Below are 21,512 nucleotides of genomic sequence, written 5' to 3' on the forward strand. Positions count from 1 at the left end.
CTGCCAAGGTCCAATGCACATGGCTATGCCCATATTGCAGCTACATAAGAAATGGAAGGAACAACTTAAGTCCTTTCTACAAATATGGAACTTTCCTGAAGTCTATCAATCATGGGGTTTATGCCCTGAAATATTAAATTGTGACACTTCAGACATAAACAGAGCTCTCATCTTCACTCAGCTTCCAGGGTTGCCATTTGGATTTTCACAGAATACCTATTCATTAGACCAACCCTCTTTGTACTGATCAACTAATTTGTGTGTTGACTGAACAAAGTGAGCGAGGATGAGCACACTTGTGTTCTGGAAACTATGCCTTGAGGCACAGAGTGACCTTTTTCATGTTCCACCTGCCTCAGCTGTTGTTCATTATCCAACTCTCCTGTCAATTATGTGTGTTGAGATTGATCACAGTTTATCTCCTTACAGCATGCCTTGTTTTAAATTTCCTATTCTTTTTGTTCGTTGGTAAGTGAAATTTTTCATACATATCTTAATGGCACCTCCACGACATTATACACACTTAGTCCTTTTTAGAAAACTGAAAACAAGAGGGAGGTCTGTATACAGCAATTTTAAAGGCGTATCTAAAGTTTGTAAACAACAGTCTCACTTTCCTGTTGTAAATTCCAAGCATTCAATACTTCAGTCCCTAAATGCAAGATCACCTTTATGTCTCCCATGGCTAGTGACAATGAGGGATTTCATTTTTAAGTAATAAATGTGGTTCAACACCATGACTTTCAAGAACTCCACTTGCAGAGTTCAAGGAGGCAGGAACACTGAATTTAGGCCCTGTAGTTGTTCAGGACATAAAAGTGGTGATAGTGGTGAGAGCCTCAGGAAACAGGGACACGACTCACTTCTGTATTTGAGTAAGTATTCAATCCTGTGTATAGCTTTTCCCATTCCACAAAAACAAACTGAAGTCTCCATGGTCAGCACAGTTCTTTTGAACAGCGTCAGTTTGAGATGCTATTTGACACCCAAAGTAGATTACCAAACAGACTGTCTCACCCCTGTAACAAGAGTGTGTGGCAGAAACAACCCAAGAGGAAGGCTTTGTCAGGTGTAAGGATGCTTTCTATCATAGTGGGAGGCATGGTGGTAGGAAAAGCTCCTACTCAGGTGTGTGATTGTGAGAGCTCAGGCCTGGAGCAGAGCAGAGCCAACTACCCTGAAGCATTGAACCTTCACCCTAAAGGCCCCATATCACCACCAATGCAGTACCGTCAGCTAGAAATCAAGTGGGGCTCCAACACGTGGGACATTGCACTTAGACTCTGGCAACTTTTAGTTGCTAGGATTAAGACTGTCCTCTGAAATTTCTCTTCTGTTGGAGAGGAAGAATATAGGGTGTGGCTGCTATTGCTATGAAACAGTCTACGGAAAAGCAAATCTGGCAATGGGAAAAGAATGCACTGAGGGCAGTAGAGGAGGACAGAATGGAGTAAAAGAAGCAAAACAAAGCAATGCATGGCAGCCCTGAGAGCTTGCAAGTTGCAGCAGGGCTGGGGTATCTGAAGACAGACACAAGAAGGAAGGCACTACGGTATGTAGGTGCTTGTCAGGTACAGTAAGGCCTTTGCTTTTACGACATGCATCGGAGGGTTATGAGCAGAGGACAGACATGGTGTCAGCATTAAAATGTTCATGTGGTCTGTTGTGTTTAGAAGCCTGTGGGAGATGAGGGAATAGGGGTAGGTTAATGGAGTAATTATCAGTTAGCCACATGGTCACAAGACAAAAGCCTTCAGTGTAGCGTCCTTGCTAAGCTAGGCTGGTTTAAGTATGGTGTGTTCAACGTGATTTCCATGTGTGTATTACTCAGGACAGCTTTATCAGGATGAAATTCAATCTGAGGGCTAGAGGCATCTTTGTTCACACTTCTATCTTTACCACTTTTACTGGGCCAGGCTACAATCACTGCTTTTCTAGATTATCCCCACTGCTGCTCAGTGCCCAGGGAGAGGGTTGTACTGTGAATAGGTAGCCTTGGAAAAGATCCAAACTTGAAATTCAGTTTTATTGAATGCTATCATAAAGCTAAACTACAGACCATACATCTGAAATAGACGTACGAGCATGTGAGGAAAAGGTAACGCTGGATTTTGTCTGGCCCTCTAGTGGGATAGACCCTGGGACATGGTTGAGTATGGAGGATGCAGAGAGTAGAGAGTGGTCTGGCATTTTTGCACTTAGCATAACTAATAGCAATGGATCAGTTAGGACAGGTGGGTTTGGCCAGAAAATGTTGGGATCACAAGCCTAACAAAGTCACAAGCCTGCATGACATTATCCAGGAGCAATATGGATGCAATGTGATAGGAACTGTTCTTAAGAAGCTTCCATTCCATGGGAAAAAGACTTGGCCAGTCAGGTGATAAATGCTACACAGCAAAATAAAACTGAGGTATGGGATACAGTGAGCTGGTATGTATGATCATAAGGAATGGTGTCATCTGTAACCGACACAATTACATAAAGGAAATGGAAGCTCAGAAAGCAAGCAGGCTGAATATGTCAACCTGGTAGCCACCACCATGTTTTAACACAAGATTGGACAAACTCACTCAGGGAGTGAGTGATGATAGGGAAATTCAGGCAATTAAGAACAGCTCCTGGGCATTCTGGCATCAGTGTAGAGCTTGTTACAAAGGTTTTGGTTCTGGAACAAGGAGAAAAAGTTGATGGGTTGTCAGTACAGAAAGCCCCTCCCTCATGTCACTTAAGTGCTGCTGTGGCTCAATCTCTTGCTCATTATGGAGATGAGTGGCTTTGCAGTAGTCTTTTTTTTAAATAAATGTTTTACCCAAGTGTACATAACATGTGTGCAGTACCCATGGAGCCCAGAAAGGGACATCTGGGACTGTAGTTATGAATGGCTGTGATCTGACTTAAGGGCGCTGGACACTGAACCTGGGTCCTCCAGAAGAGCAGCCAGTGCTCTGAACTGCTGAGTCATCTCCTCAGGCCCACAGAATGGTCATTCTTAACACACTTCTCAGACTGACATCTAAGAACTAGGGAAATTTGTTAATAAAGGAGCTGCATTTCCAATCCACCCAAGTCCTACTGAATCAGTCTCTGGAACTAGATCCTGAGGGGAATGTACAGACGGCCCTCATATCCACAGAGCTTCTAGGCCACTTAGCAGACCAAGTGGATGGGACATAAGAAGCACAGTGAGGTAAGGTGGCCAGAGCCACACCATAGTCACAGGAGGCTTTAACTCCATTGTGTACTCAAAGCATGAGATGGCTAAGGAGGGGAGCTGAGAGATCAAAGGCACACAGTGTGGGAGTGAACTGGGGTGAAAAAACTCAAAATGCCACTCCATAGGTGGTGGCGGCATACACTTAAATCCCAGCACTCAAGGATCTTTGTGATTTTAAGCCAGCCCTGGTCTACAAAGTGAGTTCCAGGACAGTGAGGGCTATACAGAGAGACCCTGTCTCGAAACAAACAAAAAGTTGTCAAAATGCCATCCCTTAAAAACCAAACCCCTTACTGTTGTGGTCAGGCATATCAATGTAGTGATTCGATTCCTCGATTGCTGAAATGTTCTATAATGTTTTTACAGGAATGGGTTCAGATTCTGAGAAAAGATCTGTTAGTTTTAAGTCCTCGTCTCTCACCTTGGCGCAGGAACAAAGGGTAAGGGGATGGAGCAGGGTTTCCTTGCATTACAGGCCGAAGCAGCTGCCCAGAGTCCATACCTCAGCCTAACCATCACTCCACAGCACAACCAGAACACAGACATCAACAATACGTAACAGGGAAGAGCCACGTTTTAAAATTACATCAAAGGCTCTTTGTGAGTGTGAAAAATATAGCTGACTCCATACATTGATTTATGAAAAATAAATTTATTACATAACACCTTGTTTTTAACAATGTTCAATTTTTTTATTCAGAATACTTGTGTCATTCATGTAAAATAGTTTGATACAGTACGTTGTATGTTATAGCTTTTTATTTTCCCCTCAAAAATTCTAAGGCTCTCCTACTCCTTTTCCTTTGCTGAAGTAAGGGCACCCTAAAAAAAAATGTGTGAACAACTTTTTAAAAAGAAAGTCAACTGAACAAAGTTTAAAGAGCACTATACTACCCAGCTTTAAATCAGAACAAAAGAATGTGAACTGGATGCCGTGCCTTTTTAAGGAGGTTACCACTCATGCTTTTTTCATCAGAAAGCATGCTCACAAATCAGCAACACCAATGAGAAAAATAAAACACTGTCTGTGACAATCATTTCAGTTTGTTTGCTGAACCAAATAGGTTTATATCAATGACAACATATTTAATTACTATCAAATAGCAGCTTTAAGACCAGTCAAGTCATAGGTTGACAATAAAAACAAACCTCTAAGTTGGAAATTAATCTTTGGGAGTTCTGAAACCTGTCAGTAGAAACTATGCGATTCTTGTGTACTTTCAAAACAATCCAAGCAATATTCTTGGTCATAAAACACTGATTTCTGTAGAAGATGAATCAACCCATTGATAAGACACTAAAAAGAAAGGTGTACCAAAATAATCTTTTAAATTCTGTTATTTTGTTAACATAATCTGTGTTTCAAGTACCAGTTAAACCTTGCGTCTTGTGTGTACTATTGGTCAGATAACGCTGTTACACTGAAAGTCACCACACACAAGGACAAATGCTTGCCTTAGCACATTTCACAGCTTCAACTGCTACAGACTGTCACTGAAAACTATGCTTGGTCAGTCTGAACCCTGTCAAGTAAACTATGGAAGTAGCAAACCCACGACACAACTGTGCTAGCACTTTCTTTTCAAGTCTAACTCCAAACTTAGGTACAACCTGGAAGCTACCATCCCAATCTGTGACACTGGTGGAACTTGGCTACTGGACATTGTGAAGATGTGGTTGTACAGTACATTCGCATGGCCCACACCAGGTTCCCGTAGAATGCTGCAGCCAGCCCCACAGCATGAGCAACAGTGCACTGACAAGACTCCAGCACAGCTCAGTACCGATGTGTCTGATGGGAGTACTGTGGAGGCTGCTGGGAGGTAGCTGAGTATCCCATGCTGCTCTGGGGCTGTGATGTGCTTGGTCCAGGGTTGGGATAAGCAGCATGTGGATTGGAACGCTGGAAAGAAGAAAGGGAAAAATGTGATTCAGGAACTTCTCATTAGCTTGGCCCCATGCCAGCAAGGCTGATGGGATTGAAGCACTGTTCCAAGGAAGCAAAGATGGAAACTTTCTGCTAAAGGTACTAGCTTTAGAATTAAAATAATAAAAGCAAATCAACAGCAACAAAAAAAAAAAAAAAAAAAAAAAAAAAAAAAACCCACAACTGGCCCATACAAAAGCAAATAAAACCTCAAGTCTTCCAACATTAGCTTCTCTTTAGGAAGGTCAAATATAGGACATAAAAGACACTAATTTATATGCTGGGGAGATTTTATCATATCTTGTGACATGAGCATGAGGACCTTAGTTTGGATATCCAGAATCCACGTAAAAGCCAGTAGGTATGGCAGCTATCTGCAATCCAGAACTTGGGAGGCAGAGATACCTCCCTTTTTACATGGAAGACATAGACAACTTCTAGATCTCCTATTCAAAGCTAACCCGAAGTGAGAAGGCTAGGAGTGAAAGTGTCTGCTCTCCATTACGCTTCTACACCATTCAGAAACAAAGTAGCCACTCATCAAGTTTGGCTTTCTGTGCTACACACATCATGTCTAAGAGGACTTTCCAATTTCATTTTACAGGTGAAAAACACTGAAGCCACGTGTTTTCGGAGGTGGGTGGTGTGCTGTGTGTACCGAAGTTGATACTAATTTGATTACTTTCCACTTTATACTGAAGCAAGGTCTCTCATTTGAACCCAGAACTCACTGACTTGACTAGGATCCTGTCTGCCTTGGGCCACCAAGCCATCAAGCACTTACATGGATGCTGGAGTCTGAATGCTCATGTGGGAGTGCTTTGCTTGATGCCCTGTCTCCCGGCCCCAGCAGACGCTCTGTAACATGCCACAGAGGTCTCAAGTTACGGGGCTTTCTACTCTCCATGTCTGTATTCTTCCATACCTGTGACACTCCATGCTGATGTACTTTAACAGGTACACCAAGACTACTTTAGGCCACACTTTAGAAGCCCAGAACAGCAGGTCAGTATGAGACAATTGTAGTACCTGATAGTCGGAGGTCATGATGAGTCCACCTGAGGTAGTGGTAGGAGGGACAACTCTCACTTTTTTCAAGGGGGGCCCTTGTGCGTGGCCGCTGTCCTGGTTCCCCGGATGGCCAGTTCCATTAGTGTGGTTATTGCCCTGCTGCTGCTGCTGGTTCTTCTCAATTGGTTAAACAGAAAACAGTTCAACTCAGAAGGAGAACCAAAGGTAGCCACATCCCAAAGGTCACAAAGGTGGCCACAAAGAAGGCACTGCAAACTGTAATTTAATACTTACTTTGTCTCCTTTGTCGTCAGGTTCTTCTTCTGTTAAAAATTCTCGTTTGGGGTAAGGGATCTGACAACCGGCAAAAACACTATTCACAAGAGAAAAGAAAAGAGCCATCTCACGTGCTGCCTGCTATTTCCCAGTGCTTCGCTTAGGTGACTTTCTAAGAAGCCAGCACTTGGTCTCCATAGCTACAGATACAAGCATCTTTCATGCAAATATGATGCAAAGAATCCTTTAATCAATGACACGCAGCAGGTGGTCTGAAGGTACTTCACTGTAACCATAATCAATAATCACCCAACAGGACAGTTTCATTGGTGCAAACAAAGTTTCTACCACTGCTCAGTGTTTTAGCAAAGACAGTAAAGAGAACATGAGTTTATTTAGGAACACCAGAGCCTGAGTGCAGCCAGTGAGTAGGAGCCACAGCAGAGTGAACCCATCACTAGTAAGTGGCTGACCAATGAAAGGAATCCATTTCAGCATTGCCTTTGAACCACAAAGACCCAAAATGGCACACTAAAGCAGTAAAGCTCAGTTTCTTCGGGTCCCTCAGAGGCAAGGCAACTTAATGTGACAACTAAGAGGAAGAACACTTTAAAAATGCCAACATTCAGGAAGTCAGCAAATCCACTACTTACTCTGACGTGGGTAGTGGGTCTTCTAGGAAGTAGGGGTCCTGCATGGCCTGCTCTGAGGTAATTCGCTTTATTGGGTCCATAGTGAGCAACTTCTGAAGCTGAAATCACAAGTCACAGAATTATCAGTGCATGCTCCCACAAAAACATTAGTGTGCTGCCCTAAGCTTACCCGTTGAGGGTGGCATGTTTCTACAAACTAACACTATAACATGAATGGTATTTATTCTCCCAAATTATCAGTAACAAAACACAATAATTAATGCAACAGCACACAAAATCATCTCATGGTGACTACACTTTCACCTCCTGACGTTCCCCAGGGCTTTCCCCCCTCATTATCCACACAATTTAGAATGACTAAACTTGCATTTCCTACTGCTTTTCTTATAAGAGGAGAAAGTGTTGCAATATAAACAATGCACAAACCACATGCAGCCAGATTTCTATCCAAATACAGCATAGCTGCATTATAATTAAAAAAAAAATTTTTTTTTTCATAGCTATACCCGGTAATCAAGTACTTAAGAGGTGTATGGAGCTCAACTGCTCATTCCAAACCCTGACTCCGAATTTACTGTTTGAGAGTACCTGGCAGGTCAGTTCACCTCTTCATAACTGTATCTGTCCAGATGGAGGAGAATAAAAATAGTACAAACTACCACAGCTTGTTTTCAGTATTAAGTGAATATATGGTTAAGCAATTGTGATAGTTCTTTATAAAGAGAGCACAATGTAAGTGAGTAATGTAGTACACTGAGTGCCGCGTCCTTGCTACATCCAGAGATACCACATTAGTATGGAAATGCAGCGCCTCTAGGTTTCATGCCTTCTGGCAATGTTTATTCCTAATGTGATATAGGAAGTCCTGAAACACCCTGATGTTCAGCAGACTTCAATGTGCCACACAATGGTTGCAAGGATTTTGTTTTTTAAATTGAGAGCTGAGCCCTGTTCTCAAAGTGCAAATGTCACCATGAACAAAACTTAAGTCCAAATGGATCAAAGACCTCAACACAAATCTATCCATCTCTTTTATGAACCTCATAAAAGAGAAAATGGGAAGTAGTCTTGAACACATTGGCACAGGAGACCAGTTCCTAAATATAATACCAGTAACACAGACACTGAGAGCAACAATAAATGGGGCCTCCTGAAACTGGAAAACTTCTGTAAAGCAAAGAACACGGTCAACAGGACAAAATGGCTTCCCACAGAAAGGCAAAATATCTTTACCAACCCCACAACTGACAGAGGGCTGATCTCCAAAATATACAAAAATTTCAAGAAACTAGAAATCAAAACACCAAATAATTCAATTAAAAAATGGGGTACAGAACTAAATAGTGAATTCCCAACAGAACTATCAAATGGCAGAAAGACACTTAAGGAACTGTTCAACAACCTTAGTCATAGATAGGGGAAATACAAATCAAAACATCTTACTCCTGTCAGAATGGCTAAGATCAAAAACCACCAATGACAGCTTATGCTGAAGGGGATGTGGAGAAAGGGGAATAAACCTCCATTGCTGGTGGGAGTGCAAACTTGTACAGCTGCTGTGGATATCAGTATGGTGATTTCTCAGAATATTAGGAATCAACCTATCTCAAGTCCTTGCAATAACATTGTTGGGCATATAACTAAAGGAAGCACATTCATATCCCAAGGACATTTGTTCAACTATGTTCATAGCAGCATGATTTGTAATAGCTAGAACGTGGAAACAACGTAGATGCCCCTCAACTGAAGAATGGATAAAGAAAATGTACATTTATACAAAGGAGTACTACTACTCAGTGGTCAGAAACAATGACATCCTAAAATTTGCAGGCAAAAGGACAGAACTAGAAAACAAAACAAACAAAACAAAAAACAAAAAAACCCATTCTGAATGAGGTAGCCCAGACCAGAAAGACAAATATATTATGTATTTATTCATAAGTGAATACCAGACATAAAGCAAAAGATACCCAGCCTACAATCCACAACACCAGGTAAGCTAGATTCCTCTTCCAGAAACAGATGGAAGAAGATGCAGAGGGCCAAGCTCCTAGAGTACAATCGAAGTGAGGGTGTAAGCAATAATATGAACAAAGGAGTCAGATCATGATGGGAAAACCCACAGAATCAGCTGACCTGAGCTAGTAAGAGATCAGTGACTGTCAGCTGGGGAACTGGCATAGGACTGAACTAAGCCCCTTAACACAGGTAACAATGGTGTGGCTTGGGCAGTGTATGAGGCCACTGGGTCCAAGATCTAACTCTAATGCACAAGCTGACTTAGTGGAGGTCATTCTATATAGAGATACCTTGCTCAACCTAGACACATGGGGTGGAGGTGGAGAGGTGCCTTGGTCCTGCCTCAGCTAGATGATAGGACAGACTTAGTAGACTTCCTTGGGGAGGCCTTACCCTCTCTGAGGAGTGGATGGGAGGAAGGAGGAGAGAGTGGGAGGAACTGGAATCAGAATATAAAATAAATTAAAAAAAAAAAAAAAAAAAAAAGCCTAACTGAAAGAGAACTGAGCCCTGTTCCCAGAGCCTGGCAGACAGAACTGGGCCCTGTTCCCACAGCCTGACAGTGGAGAGCTGAGCCCTGTGCCCAGAGCCCCACAGACAGATGTGAACAGGAACCTAACAACTTATATTTCCAACAAGTTTCCAGCTGCTTCAAGCTGGACTTGGTTTGCAAAGTAAGAAATTAATAGATTCATTGAGATTTACGTGGTGATGACTCATAAAGGATAAAAGGCCATAAAATATTTTTAAATGCAGGGACAGTAAAACTCACTTAATTTAATGATCTTTAATCATTTCCATGGAAGTATATTAGAAAGGAAGAAGTCTTTTGGGTTTGTTCTTTAAGATACCAACATTTAGTCGGGCAGTGGTGGCTCATGCCTTTAATTCCAGCACTTGGGAGACTGAGGCAGGTGAATCTCTTTGAGTTTGAGGCCAGCCTGGCCTCCAGAGAAAAGTTCCAAACAGCCAGGGCAACAGAGAGAAATCCTGTCTTGAAAGACCAAACAAACAAGCAAAACAAAAAACCACAACACTTTCAGTAGGATTAAATCAGAACTTCTGGATGAGATGGAGATTATTAATAATTATGGCAGCTCACACCAATAAAATCAGACAGAACTGGGGTATAGCCTGGAAGTAAAGCATACATACACACATGGGGCCCTGGGGTTAAAGCCCAGAATTACAATAAACAATTAAAAAAAAAAAAATCAATGCATAAGCTACAAGGACAATCTCTCAGGTTCCAGTAGTCTTAAACTGTAAGGAAGGCATGGGACTTGGGGATGAGCATGGCAATCCAATAACACCTTTCCATCCACCAATATTTTGTTAGGATCAATATATCTTGGATCTTGAAGGATTTTACTTAATTTCCCAATTTGGGTCCTGTTGCAAATACATTTGAAGAAATCATCATCATGTGGCAACATGGCAAGTTGAGCACCGCTTTGCAAAATATGATGTAACAGCCAAGGATGACAGAGAAGTAGAAATATTGGAGGGAAAAGAAAAAGCATAAGCAGATCAGGAAGAGCGGTTTGCCCCACGGTTTATAGCTGTTATGAGGAAAGTCAAGGAATCCCCATCTAAGAGTATTCCAGAACACATTTTAAAGAATCTTAGGCCAAGCAAAGCACATGCTTCCCTAAACTTTTTATATGCATTCCAGTTATAGTATCACAATGGACACTTTGCTATAAGCAAAGTGAGCAACAGCTAGATCCAACCACCCTACTAGGGTGCTGGCTTTTTTAGAGTTTAGCCTGTGACTATTTACACAACAACATGCCATCCCTTCAGAAAATGGAATAGCAAAGGGCTTTCAAGACTTAATTTGATTAGGTAACCCAGGATTAAAATTTTGACCATCTTGAAGTAGCTGACAGTATAAAACTATAGGTATTGTTCAACTAAGGAGGACAATGACTTGGATTTCATTCCCAGAAATACATTAAAAGACCTCAAGTGCAGAACAATGATTAGAATGATTTCTGAGTGGCAGGAGTGCTAAGTGACCACTGGTTTCATTCTGCTGCTTTCTCAGGCTTACCAAGTGGAATGCTTTACTATCAGGTTTAACTTTATGCTTTTCCATATACTTGATAAGGCTGCAGTTGGTGTACCTGAAAGAGAAACACCACGAAACATCCACATTAGATCAGAGCTGAGTTGTACATTGGCTGATAGCTTCCCACACACAACTAGTTTGATCATAACCAATAAGGAACACATTATCAAAGACACTTGAGCATCATAAAACAGCAGCATTAAGCCAATTTTAGACTTCATTCGATATCCACACTAGTCTTTGCATGTTTTGGATTTTGAGGTAGGGTTTCATGTAGCTCAAGCTGGCCTCCAACTCAATGTGGTATGGCCCTGAAGCTTTCACCAGCCTGCTCCCATACCAAGTGTTGAGGTTATAGGTGTGCACCACCACACCTATAACGACTTGTTAATTTTTTTCTTTTTCTTTCTCTTGAGACTGGGTAACATGTATCCCAGACTGGTCTCAAGTTCACTACAAAGCTGAGCATGACCTTGAACATCTGATGCTACTGTTGGGATTGCAGGCATGTGCCAGCAAGTCTAGTGCTGGTGCACCTTAAGCAAGCACTATACCAACTGAACCATACTAGTCACTCCAGAATGGGTACTGATGATGGAATTCAAGACAATTTCATGAATACAACGTGGATAGTATTTTTCCTATATGAATTTTATCTTAATAACTATTTTAAATAACTTTTGCACCAAAGGTTTAACTCAGCCTTAGCTGTATAAGGTTAAAATTCACTATATATATATAAATAAATACTGGATTTTGCCTACCCCTGATCTTATAGCTAAGTAAAGTGAAAAACTCACTTTTCCCTAATTAATACTTGCTTTCAATTCTATACACTTTAAATGGGTAGGCAAATGCCCACCAGCAAGGTTTGCATTTTTTTTTTTTTTTTTTTTTTTTTTTTTTAAAGCTGTGGTACTTCCTACTACTATCTGGCTTCCAGAACATAGTGAATATGGAAAGAAATGAACTGATCTTCCCTCATCTCAAAATCAGCTACTGATGAGAGTCCTCTCTCTGTCAAGTTATTATCTTACAAAATGAGAACTAACATCATAACAGTATTTATAAGTAAGTAAAATTCTTTAGTAAACTTAAGTGAGTGCTGTGGCATACTGACATTTAATTTTATTATGACTATTCTGGAAAAGTTAAAATCAACAAAGGGTCCATTTTCTTTCCAACTTACGTATTTCTTCTGAAATCTTTCATTAATGTTGAATGTTCAGGCATCTTTTTTATATCTTCCCAATCTTTATCTGTGAAATACATTGACAGATGTTTATGTTGCCTAAGATCCTAGTCTTAATGTTAACAAAGGCTACCTGACTCTGAGAGCTGCAGCTACACCCTGAGCTGTAAGGACAGCCTGAGGCCTCCCAGCTCTACACCCACTCAAGAGTCAGCCTACACTTGTGGCTCTGTTCCATCATGACCTGCCAGTACCATCCCATCACTAAAAGGAGATAAATCACAAATAAATGTTACTAAATAGTCCTATTGCTACCAGTCAACCCACATTTTTTTCCTCATTCATCAAATTTCTTGGTTCTGTCAGCAAGCACTATCTTTTACTGAGAAACTAAGATCTTTTCTCTGACCAGCTCACCACACTTTTCTAGACTACAGCCCTCTTTCAATCCTTAAAGCTCCTCCTCACATTATCAAGGCAAACAGTGGGACACAGCACAGATACAGTACCTTGGCTATTCCTAGTATTATTGTTCAACAGTGCGGGCCATGGAGACAAGAACAATGCTCCAGTTAGTCTGGGGCAGCAGAAGTGCTGTGGACACATGCTAGCTAAGCTGCCCTTTCTGAAGCTGGCAGTGGCTGTTACCAAGGATCTGCTAGGTGTACAGATTGTACCAGGCAGCTGGGAACACTAGCTATGTATCTTTCACAGACATCACCCAGTGTGAACTAAATATATACTTGAACTTTAAAATGGAATTACCTCCTCAATTCCTTATTTGATCCAGTTTCTTTCCTTTGTCAAGTTCTCAAGCTGAAAATCTTAGGGTAACCATTTAGTTTTCCTCAGTGATATACTTCTTTTAAAAGTTGTATACTTCTCCTTACTATGTCTTTATAGCTGTGGCACTGTTATATATGGCTGGTTTCCTGACTTCAGTTAGTCCACTCTCACTGAAATTTTTAATGTTCCACAGCCACACTGACCATTTTGAAGCAGAGCACAAACTCTGTCTACAATTCAAGTGTCTATTATGGATCCTAGCTAGCTGTTTTCTGGCTTCTCATTAACAGAGCCATCTGAACTATTAAACCCAGGCCAAGAATCATCCCTGACTATGGCCCTCATTACTCCCAATCAGTCCCATATCTCCTTCTCACAGGCCTCAGAAATAGTGATCTAACTTGGATACAAGGAAGAAGAAATTCCTCTTTAGCCATTGAGACATTATTCCACTCAAGCCATGTCTACTTTTGCATCATCCTAACAATGTAAATGTTTAAGTCCACTGTCTGTCTGTCTAATTTTTTTTTTTTTTTAAAAAGACAGGGTTCCTCTACTATGTCGCTTCACTCTGTCCTGAAATTTGCCATGTAGACCAGGCTGGCCAAGAACTCACAGAGATCCACCTGCCCCTGAAGTGATGGAATTAAAGGTGTGTGCCACCATATCAATATATTTTACTCAAGGTAGTAACCAGGTCACAGGAGCACCCCAATGTGTAATGAGTAAATGAAATTCTTATCCCAGTGAGGCCTTTCCAAAACTACCCAGTGATTTTGGAGAAGGGACATCTGTGTGGTTGTTTTGCCTTTGCTGATCATTAACAATCTCACAAGGAACCACTGGGTGCAAGGCCCCAGCTAACTCTTGTTAGTCTTAAGCTGTAGTGACCTAAGGAGTAGCTTCAGTAGAACATGATTTCAGTCACATGTTTGACTAGCCAACATCATTTAGGTGCTTTCCACATATTATTATTAATATTCTGGACCCCTGGGCAGTTTTTGGTGGCTGGTGAATTATTGTTCTGTGGTATAACTAGGATCTAGGATACACCCAGAGATGTTAACTCTAGAGAAGGGAACACCCATACATTTTCTCTCTGCTGTAAAAATCCATGCTGTTTAAGCAAAATGTTAAAAATAATAATAATAATGACAAGAGTGAGGGAGCAGAAGTGCTGTTATTTCACACAGTGTGGTTCTTTCTGCACAGTGCTCTACATAACCATAACCTTACACCTTTGTATTCAAGCAGCAGCTATGACGTGCTGCCAGAAAAAAACCATCCACTGCTTATTTTAGTTTACACTGGCAGGAACAAGAGGTATCAAGTGAAACTGTTAACCCAGTTATTGTAACTATCTCATCATTTCAAATACCAAACAATAAACAAAACAGCAAACCAAAATGAAACAAACAAACAAAAACCTCATCGAGTTCAAAAAACTAAGTATTTTAATGCTGATATTTGAATTATATGAGTTTTGTTCTTTCCATGATTCTTTGAAAAAATGAAAGCCATAAAAACTAAGAATCATGTAATATAAGCTCTCATAAGCCAAAAACACAACCTTTCCAAAGCAGATCCCAAACAACAGTGATTGAGAACAAACAACAAAAGCAAGTGTGTACCTGCAGGGAATCCCATTACATTGAATATTCTGTCCAGCTGGTCATGGTGGTAAGGGTTACTAGTTTTGATGTCCTCTTGTCGACAGTGAAATATTGGTTCTGACGTTAGTAGTTCTGCAAATATACACCCTATAGCCCAAATATCTTTAAAAGAAAAAGAAAAGAAAAACAAAAACAAAAACAGGAAAGAGAAAACAAAAAGGGAAAAGGAAAGGAAAAAAGAAAAAGGAGGAAAATAAAGTGCTTCTTTCCAAAAGAAAATGCATTTTTAATTTAATGGGGAATGTTCTTTTTTTCTGTTTCTTGCACATAACAGTAATCTCTGGGTGAACAAAACCACTAAATACCACAGGAGCCTGCAAATAAACCTCCCACCCACCAAGCTTTCATCCCTAGGATATCTCATCCACCCAGTGACTTCATAGAAGCCTGTTTATTTGCTGGATCTAGGTGAATTCTAAATGTTCAGGCATTATCATAGCTACACAGTCTGCATATGGAACATGGGAACCACAAATAAATGAAACTAAAGTAAAACAAACAGAAAATCCACATAACTCTTGAAATTGGGCACTTGCCAGAATACAGGAACATTTTTCATGATAAAATAACTTTATCTTGTTTCTTTACCTGCTAATTTTTAAAACCTATTAAGTATCATCTGTGCTAACACAAACAAGAAAGACATGTATTCTAGTTCACTTCTTTGCACTACAGCAGCAGCGTCACCTTTGCAAAGTTAATTAGAACACAGGAAGAAAAAAAAAAAAAAAAAAAAAAAAAAACCACAAACCCATCTTCAAAATGGGTTATGCAGGCTAAAATTTAGCAATAATGAATTACAGTAAACAAATTGCAAAGTAAGTTTCCTTCATTCTTAAGACATAAATTCAATTCCATCCATTATAAGTTTGTACCGAAAAGAACTTTTATGACGAGCTACATGCCTTCTTAGAGCATGGAGCTGAAAGCATCTTGCGTTTGGCACAGCTTGTTGGAAGGTGCTATCTTACTTATAATTAGTATAGTGCTGTGCACACTGTAAATGCTCAACAAGTGGTTTCTGAATACATGCACAAAATCTGGGGCAAACGTCAATAACCACAGGGACAAATTAAAAAAAATCACTCTGTATAAGCTGATTACTCAGGAACCTGAGAAACTATTACTTAAGCAGGAAATGAGAAAAAAGTGTTAATTATGAGAATTTCTAATCTTCAACACTGGAATATATTTATTATAACTGATGTTTTTTATATTTTCATACATAACATTTTCATTTCATATAATTATATTTATATTTCAGAATGACAAATTAACCTATTAAATTACTTGTATAAGGATTCATAATTGGACAATAAATTTTTTTAATCATAAATCATATAAGTTTTTTCCTATCAGAAAATCAAGCTGGTCAATACTATCACATGGAGAGCTCCCCACCCCCACCTCCAGACAAGGTTTCTCTGTAGCTTTGGAGGCTGTCCTGGAACTCGATCTGTAGACCAGGCTGGCCTTGAATTCACAGAGATCCTCCTGCCTCTGCCTTCCAAGTGCTGGGATTAAAGGCGTGTGCCACCACCCAGCTGAGAAATTTTTTTAAAAAACAGATTGAGCTATTTTGTTTTAGTACCAGAGGATGCATAGCACAGGAAAGCTAATAATTCTGTAAACATACATACACACATACATATCTACCTCCCCCATATAAGCCTAACCTCTGACCATCTTAATCACTGCCTGGATAGGTGAGCTAAGGAGGGCTAAAACATGGGAAATTTAAAACTCAACTCATAACACACCCAAGACACTATAATGACTCATCTGGTCAGTTACTAAAAACCCTGAAGATGAAAGGGGTAGCTTTTTGATAACAGGTTTTCTCTTTTTGAAGGAAGAGCACAGTATGTGGGAATAACAGCTACTGAATCTTGATCGACTGAACCCTGGTCATTTCTAACTTTACTGCTTTCATCTGTACCAATTTTCTATCTTTCACCTTCACAATCTTGATTTAATCATCAATCACAAACTCTATCATACAATTTCAAAATATGCCAAATCTAACTCCTCCTCTGGGAAAAGTCCACCCACTTCTGAAAATTTCCATCGGCTACATGTAGCTAATGAGATGATGTAACTGTCAACGACCCACAGATGGGGTAGAAGGGTCTGTTAAACACTTCCATCGACAGTGCTGATTCTGACAAGTCGAATGTCCTTTCCTTTCCTTGTTCTAGCTCACTTTCCACTCAGGAGAGAGCTGTGCAATCAGTACGCACTCAGCAACCAGAGGAGGAGAACTTGGGCTCAATTCTACACTTCAGGAGAACCCTGACAAGCTCACTGGGGACTGATTCCACCTCTCCTTCAGTTTTCTCCCTAATTACCAAACAAACAAAACAAAAACACAAACACTCAAGTCTTCGTCTCCTAGATAACTGCTCATTAATTTCTCTCTGATTTAATGAAGTAGCTTTCAGTGCTGTCCACTTGCAGTGGGCGGAATCTGTTTGTAGTGGAGTATAGGAATGTGAGAGTTTGTCACTGTACACTCTCCTCGAAAGTATACATAAAACGTGCCCAATTCCAGCCTTGGACCCCCTCTGAACAGCACTGTGAAGATGGCATATATGCTCTGAGAGATGTCATGTTTAACTCCAAGGGCAGTGAGCTGTTTACACTTTAGCTACCAGACAGCAAAGTCCAAGTGCTAGAGAGTTCTCAGCAGGGATCTTTAAATGGCATGGGAGATCTGAGTACTTCACTGAACACGCCTTGAAGGCTACCAATGCAGGAGTAAGGTGTAGAAATGAAACTGTGAAGTAGACCTGAAAATTTCCTCAATACTCCCTCATTCTTATTTAAAAATACTGAAAAAGGCAAGTACATGATCCCTCAGATACTAACAGCTAAGAAAGACACCTATAGCTCTTTGAGGCAATGTGTTTATAGAAATGAAGTGCTCTCCAAAAGGCATTGTGGCCAAATCAGGTATACATGGGCAGGGATCACCACCACTGAAGAAATGGGATTGGCTCTGATTCCAGTAATCTGTAACCAAGTCAGTTCCCTTTGGGACTCCTACTATAGAAGGCAAATGTTTCTATATAAAGTCAGACAACTTTTAGAGTTAATGGTGATGTAAGCATCTGACTCTAGCTGAATTCTCATTTCCCCAAATAACAGTGAAGGACTAGGTGGCATGTCTGACTGAACACATGCTCCAGGTGTCAGCAATAAACCTACTATTCCTATCAGGGGCCACCACTACTGTCTTTGCTCAAAAACTAACAAAAATCATTCTGTGTATAAATCCCTACTTTCCTCTCACGTAGATTGAAAACTCTTAGGGACAAGATCTAGAATTTGCATTTATATTCAAGTTTATACACTAGCTACTTATTTTTGTGTAGAGGAGGAGGAGAGAGGTAAATACAATAAAAGCTGTACTTTCCCAAGTTAGACTACAGAATGTGAGACACAGATGAAGCCTTAGGTGTTCAGTGCATGGGAACTAAACTTTGGTAATCACATCACAATTTGTACAGTTTATGATCCTACCAAAAGTAACAATGCTTTGAAATTATTACATTCTTTGGTAAGAAAAAATAACTTTCTCATATTAACTGAGAAAGCCATCTTAAATTTGCTTTAAGTGTATTTTCACAGAAGATTCAAATATGTTTAGATAACAGCACACTCTTAAAAACAGTAAACAGTTTAAATATTTTTTTGTTTTTTAAAAAGTAAATATTTTGGAATAATTTTAGATTTATACAAAGCTGCAGGTAGAGAGAATTTTTTCTATCTGTCTTATCTTTATATAGTTGTTTTTCTGTAAAATGTGACCTCACAGCAGACACAGACATTAGTGAACATAAAGTTTTTGCCAAGAAGAGAGTCTCGATGGATTCAAGATGGACTCAGAGGATGGTGGCAAGCATCCCCCCCTTCGACCTGGAGACCACATAGAAATACAACCAAAATCTTAACAAATATAAACCCACACTAGACAAAACAGGTTCACCTGTCAACAGAAACTAGGCACTAGCAGGCTGTGGTGGCAGTAAGGTGAGATCTGTTTGGCTTATTCTGGATACTGTTTAGGCAATGCTGACAAGAAGGTAAGAAGGTGACCCGGCAATGGTGGTGCGTGCCTTTAATCCCAGCACTCAGGAGGCAGAGGGAGGTGGATCTCTGTGAGTTTGAGGCCAGAACTGCAAGGGGGTAACTCTGTTTCAAAAACAAACAAAACACGAAACAACAAAGCAAACAACCAAAAGTTAGTAATGTGATTGGAGTGAGTTATCCCAGAAAGCATGATCCAGGAAGCCCTCTGTGAGAAGACACTATTTTGACTGAAGTTACACATACGCAGCAGACAAGTTTCTGGACCATGCAAGGCAGATGAAAGAGTGTGAAAAAAGACTTCAGTCTACAGCATGGTGCCTGAGCAGCACATTGTTCTACAAAACTCTACAGACATGTCAAACTGTGAAGGACTGCTGTTTCAACAACTAGCTGGCCCTCTCCCCACTGTCTACCAATGCCCTCAGCTGTCTGATATACAGCAATTCGGCCAGAGGCCAGAAGCCTCTTAAGTCTTACTGGCCTCAGAACAGACTCTCCTATGCTGGAGTCTGGTCTCCCTGGGGATGACAGCTGACTATTGGAGAACCTGAAAAGCATAATCACCGACTATGTACCCCATGATCTAACAGAGTACCCAGGTGGCTTTTGCAACTTAAATATGAACAAATAGAGAAAATAGGGATCACCTAAGTAATCAAGGGACACTTACAACCAGAAGAGAAATGAAGATGTAGATAGAGGCTGGAAAGAAAACATGGGTTCTTTCCTCAGGTTTCCAGGGAGATGGCTGACATTCAGACTGAGTGTGTTTAATAACAGCAGCCCATAGATTTTCAAACCATGAAGAGGGGCCTGCTGGAGGAAACTGTTGAGAAGAAGCTTCCCCACTACCCAAGAACATGGGTCTAGGTTTCAAGACACCCAAAGAAGCCACAGAGAACACCTACACAGACAAGAAATGTCTTTCACTGGTGTGGTGACCAAGATAAAGATGCAGAGGCCCGGACTACTTGCTCCATTTGCAAATAAAATCACTTCAAAAAAGTGCTACAAGAACATGCCTGTGCACCTGTAGTCTGTCCCTCAGTCCATCCATGTTCCAGCCCACAACAGACATGCAGATGGGTAAGACAAGAAAGAGCATGACCCTGAGCAAAACCGTGAACTTCAGTATGCTCAAGGCTTCAAGAAGCAGTCCCAGAAGCTCTGAAAGGACCATGGCTGATTCCCCTGAACACAGAACAATTATCTTCCAACAGGTAATAACTCAGGGCACATTGCAAACCATAAACAAATGCTGCAATCCCCGTATTCAAAGATACTAGCAAAGCTTCTCTTTCCATAAACCAATACAAGATGCCACAAAAGAGTCACGGTCACACAAGGAGCACCTAAGAAAGGCAGGAAAGCATCAGAAGAAAAAGCACAGTGGTAAATGCCAAGAGACTCAGCATCTCCTAACAGTACATTCAGGAAGAGAGAAACAGAAAACTTTGAGAAGTCAAAGGATCATATATACCTTAAGAATTGTCCAGTGACACCACATATGAGTTGAATGACTATGTCCCAGAAAAATCATTGCCAAATGTGGAAATGAGAAATGTCATTTGTCTCCAGAAAAAGGACAAGCCTAGGTGATTCACAGTAATCTGAGAAGGCTGGCCTGAGATTGGATTAGCCACAGCTACTTAACGGCAAAAGAATTATCAGAGCACAACTTGATATCTGCAACTTTAAACCACCAAGGGTCTTTTCCAGAAATACTATGGTTTAGGCAATTTACCTCTAAGATAATCTTCCAAAGAAGCCGCATGAGGAGAAAAGAAAAATACAATCGTGCGATGCAGAAAGCACAACAGTCTAGAGGAATAAAAAGGAAAATGTCTTGGGGAGAATAAAAAGGAAAATGTCTTGGGGAGGTGGTAGAATAGGCCTAGGTTATACATCACAGGAGAAGTGGCTGCAAGCCACCCTGTACAACAGAGCAAGCCAAGGGCCATCAACATAAAACAGACGGCAAAGCACACTAAGAAAACAGTACTTCACAGTAACACTCACCCCAGTACGACGAAGCAGAAAAGGACATCAGTCATGGAGAAGCAGCAGAAAAAGGGCTGTGGCTGAGTGTTCCACACACTGTACCATGGGAGCTAGCTATCAACAACTTGCAATGGTAGTCAATGGTAGCTAGCAGAGGAACTGAGAGAAAGAGAGAGAGCTGCTGGTGCCGAGTCGCCACTAACAAGGTTAACAAACGGGGACAGAAGAAAGCAAGAGTACCATGATCCTAACCTTGAAAAAGTCCCACCTACTCAAGTTTTCTTTAATTTTGGAGGTATCTTTTAGAAGTTAGCATTTCTTTTGGTGGCATAAAGAACATTTGTATGAAGTTCCAAAACTTAAAATGTTTAGTTTTCTCTTTTCATGTAAAATTTAAATTTTCATGCAAGACATTCTTAACTTTTTTTTTTTTAAAAAGAGATGTGTGTGCAATTCCATGCTCTTAGGGTGGTGGAATTCTGGGGTTTGTTCTTTTAATTTGGTCGATTATTTGATTTAAACATGTACAAAAATATTTCTCTGTCACAGAAAAAAATTTAAAGTCCTGTAACTTTAATTAGCCCTACTCAC

General features: G+C 40.5%; 1 protein-coding gene across 6 annotated transcripts in view; it reads right to left on the reverse strand.

The window, feature by feature from the left end:
* Window positions 1-3,849: 3,849 nt before the first annotated feature.
* The window catches only part of Cdk8 (cyclin dependent kinase 8), a 63,074-nt gene continuing 45,411 nt past the window's right edge, over window positions 3,850-21,512 (reverse strand). For 2 of the 6 annotated variants that reach the window (XM_051205519.1, XM_051205515.1), the window contains exons 7-13: window positions 14,787-14,930; window positions 12,367-12,436; window positions 11,160-11,232; window positions 7,085-7,182; window positions 6,450-6,528; window positions 6,174-6,332; window positions 3,850-5,120 (exon numbers count right to left, since the gene is read on the reverse strand). In XM_051205519.1, coding sequence (XP_051061476.1) covers window positions 4,995-5,120; window positions 6,174-6,332; window positions 6,450-6,528; window positions 7,085-7,182; window positions 11,160-11,232; window positions 12,367-12,436; window positions 14,787-14,930 — 749 coding nt within the window. In that variant the 3' untranslated portion in view covers window positions 3,850-4,994. The remainder of the gene's footprint in view (window positions 5,121-6,173; window positions 6,333-6,449; window positions 6,529-7,084; window positions 7,183-11,159; window positions 11,233-12,366; window positions 12,437-14,786; window positions 14,931-21,512) is intronic. The other 4 variants (XM_051205518.1, XM_051205517.1, XM_051205516.1 and 1 more) reach the window with 4 other exon arrangements.

This window comes from Phodopus roborovskii, unplaced genomic scaffold, assembly GCF_943737965.1.
Source record: "Phodopus roborovskii unplaced genomic scaffold, PHOROB, whole genome shotgun sequence".
Lineage (NCBI taxonomy): Eukaryota > Metazoa > Chordata > Mammalia > Rodentia > Cricetidae > Phodopus > Phodopus roborovskii.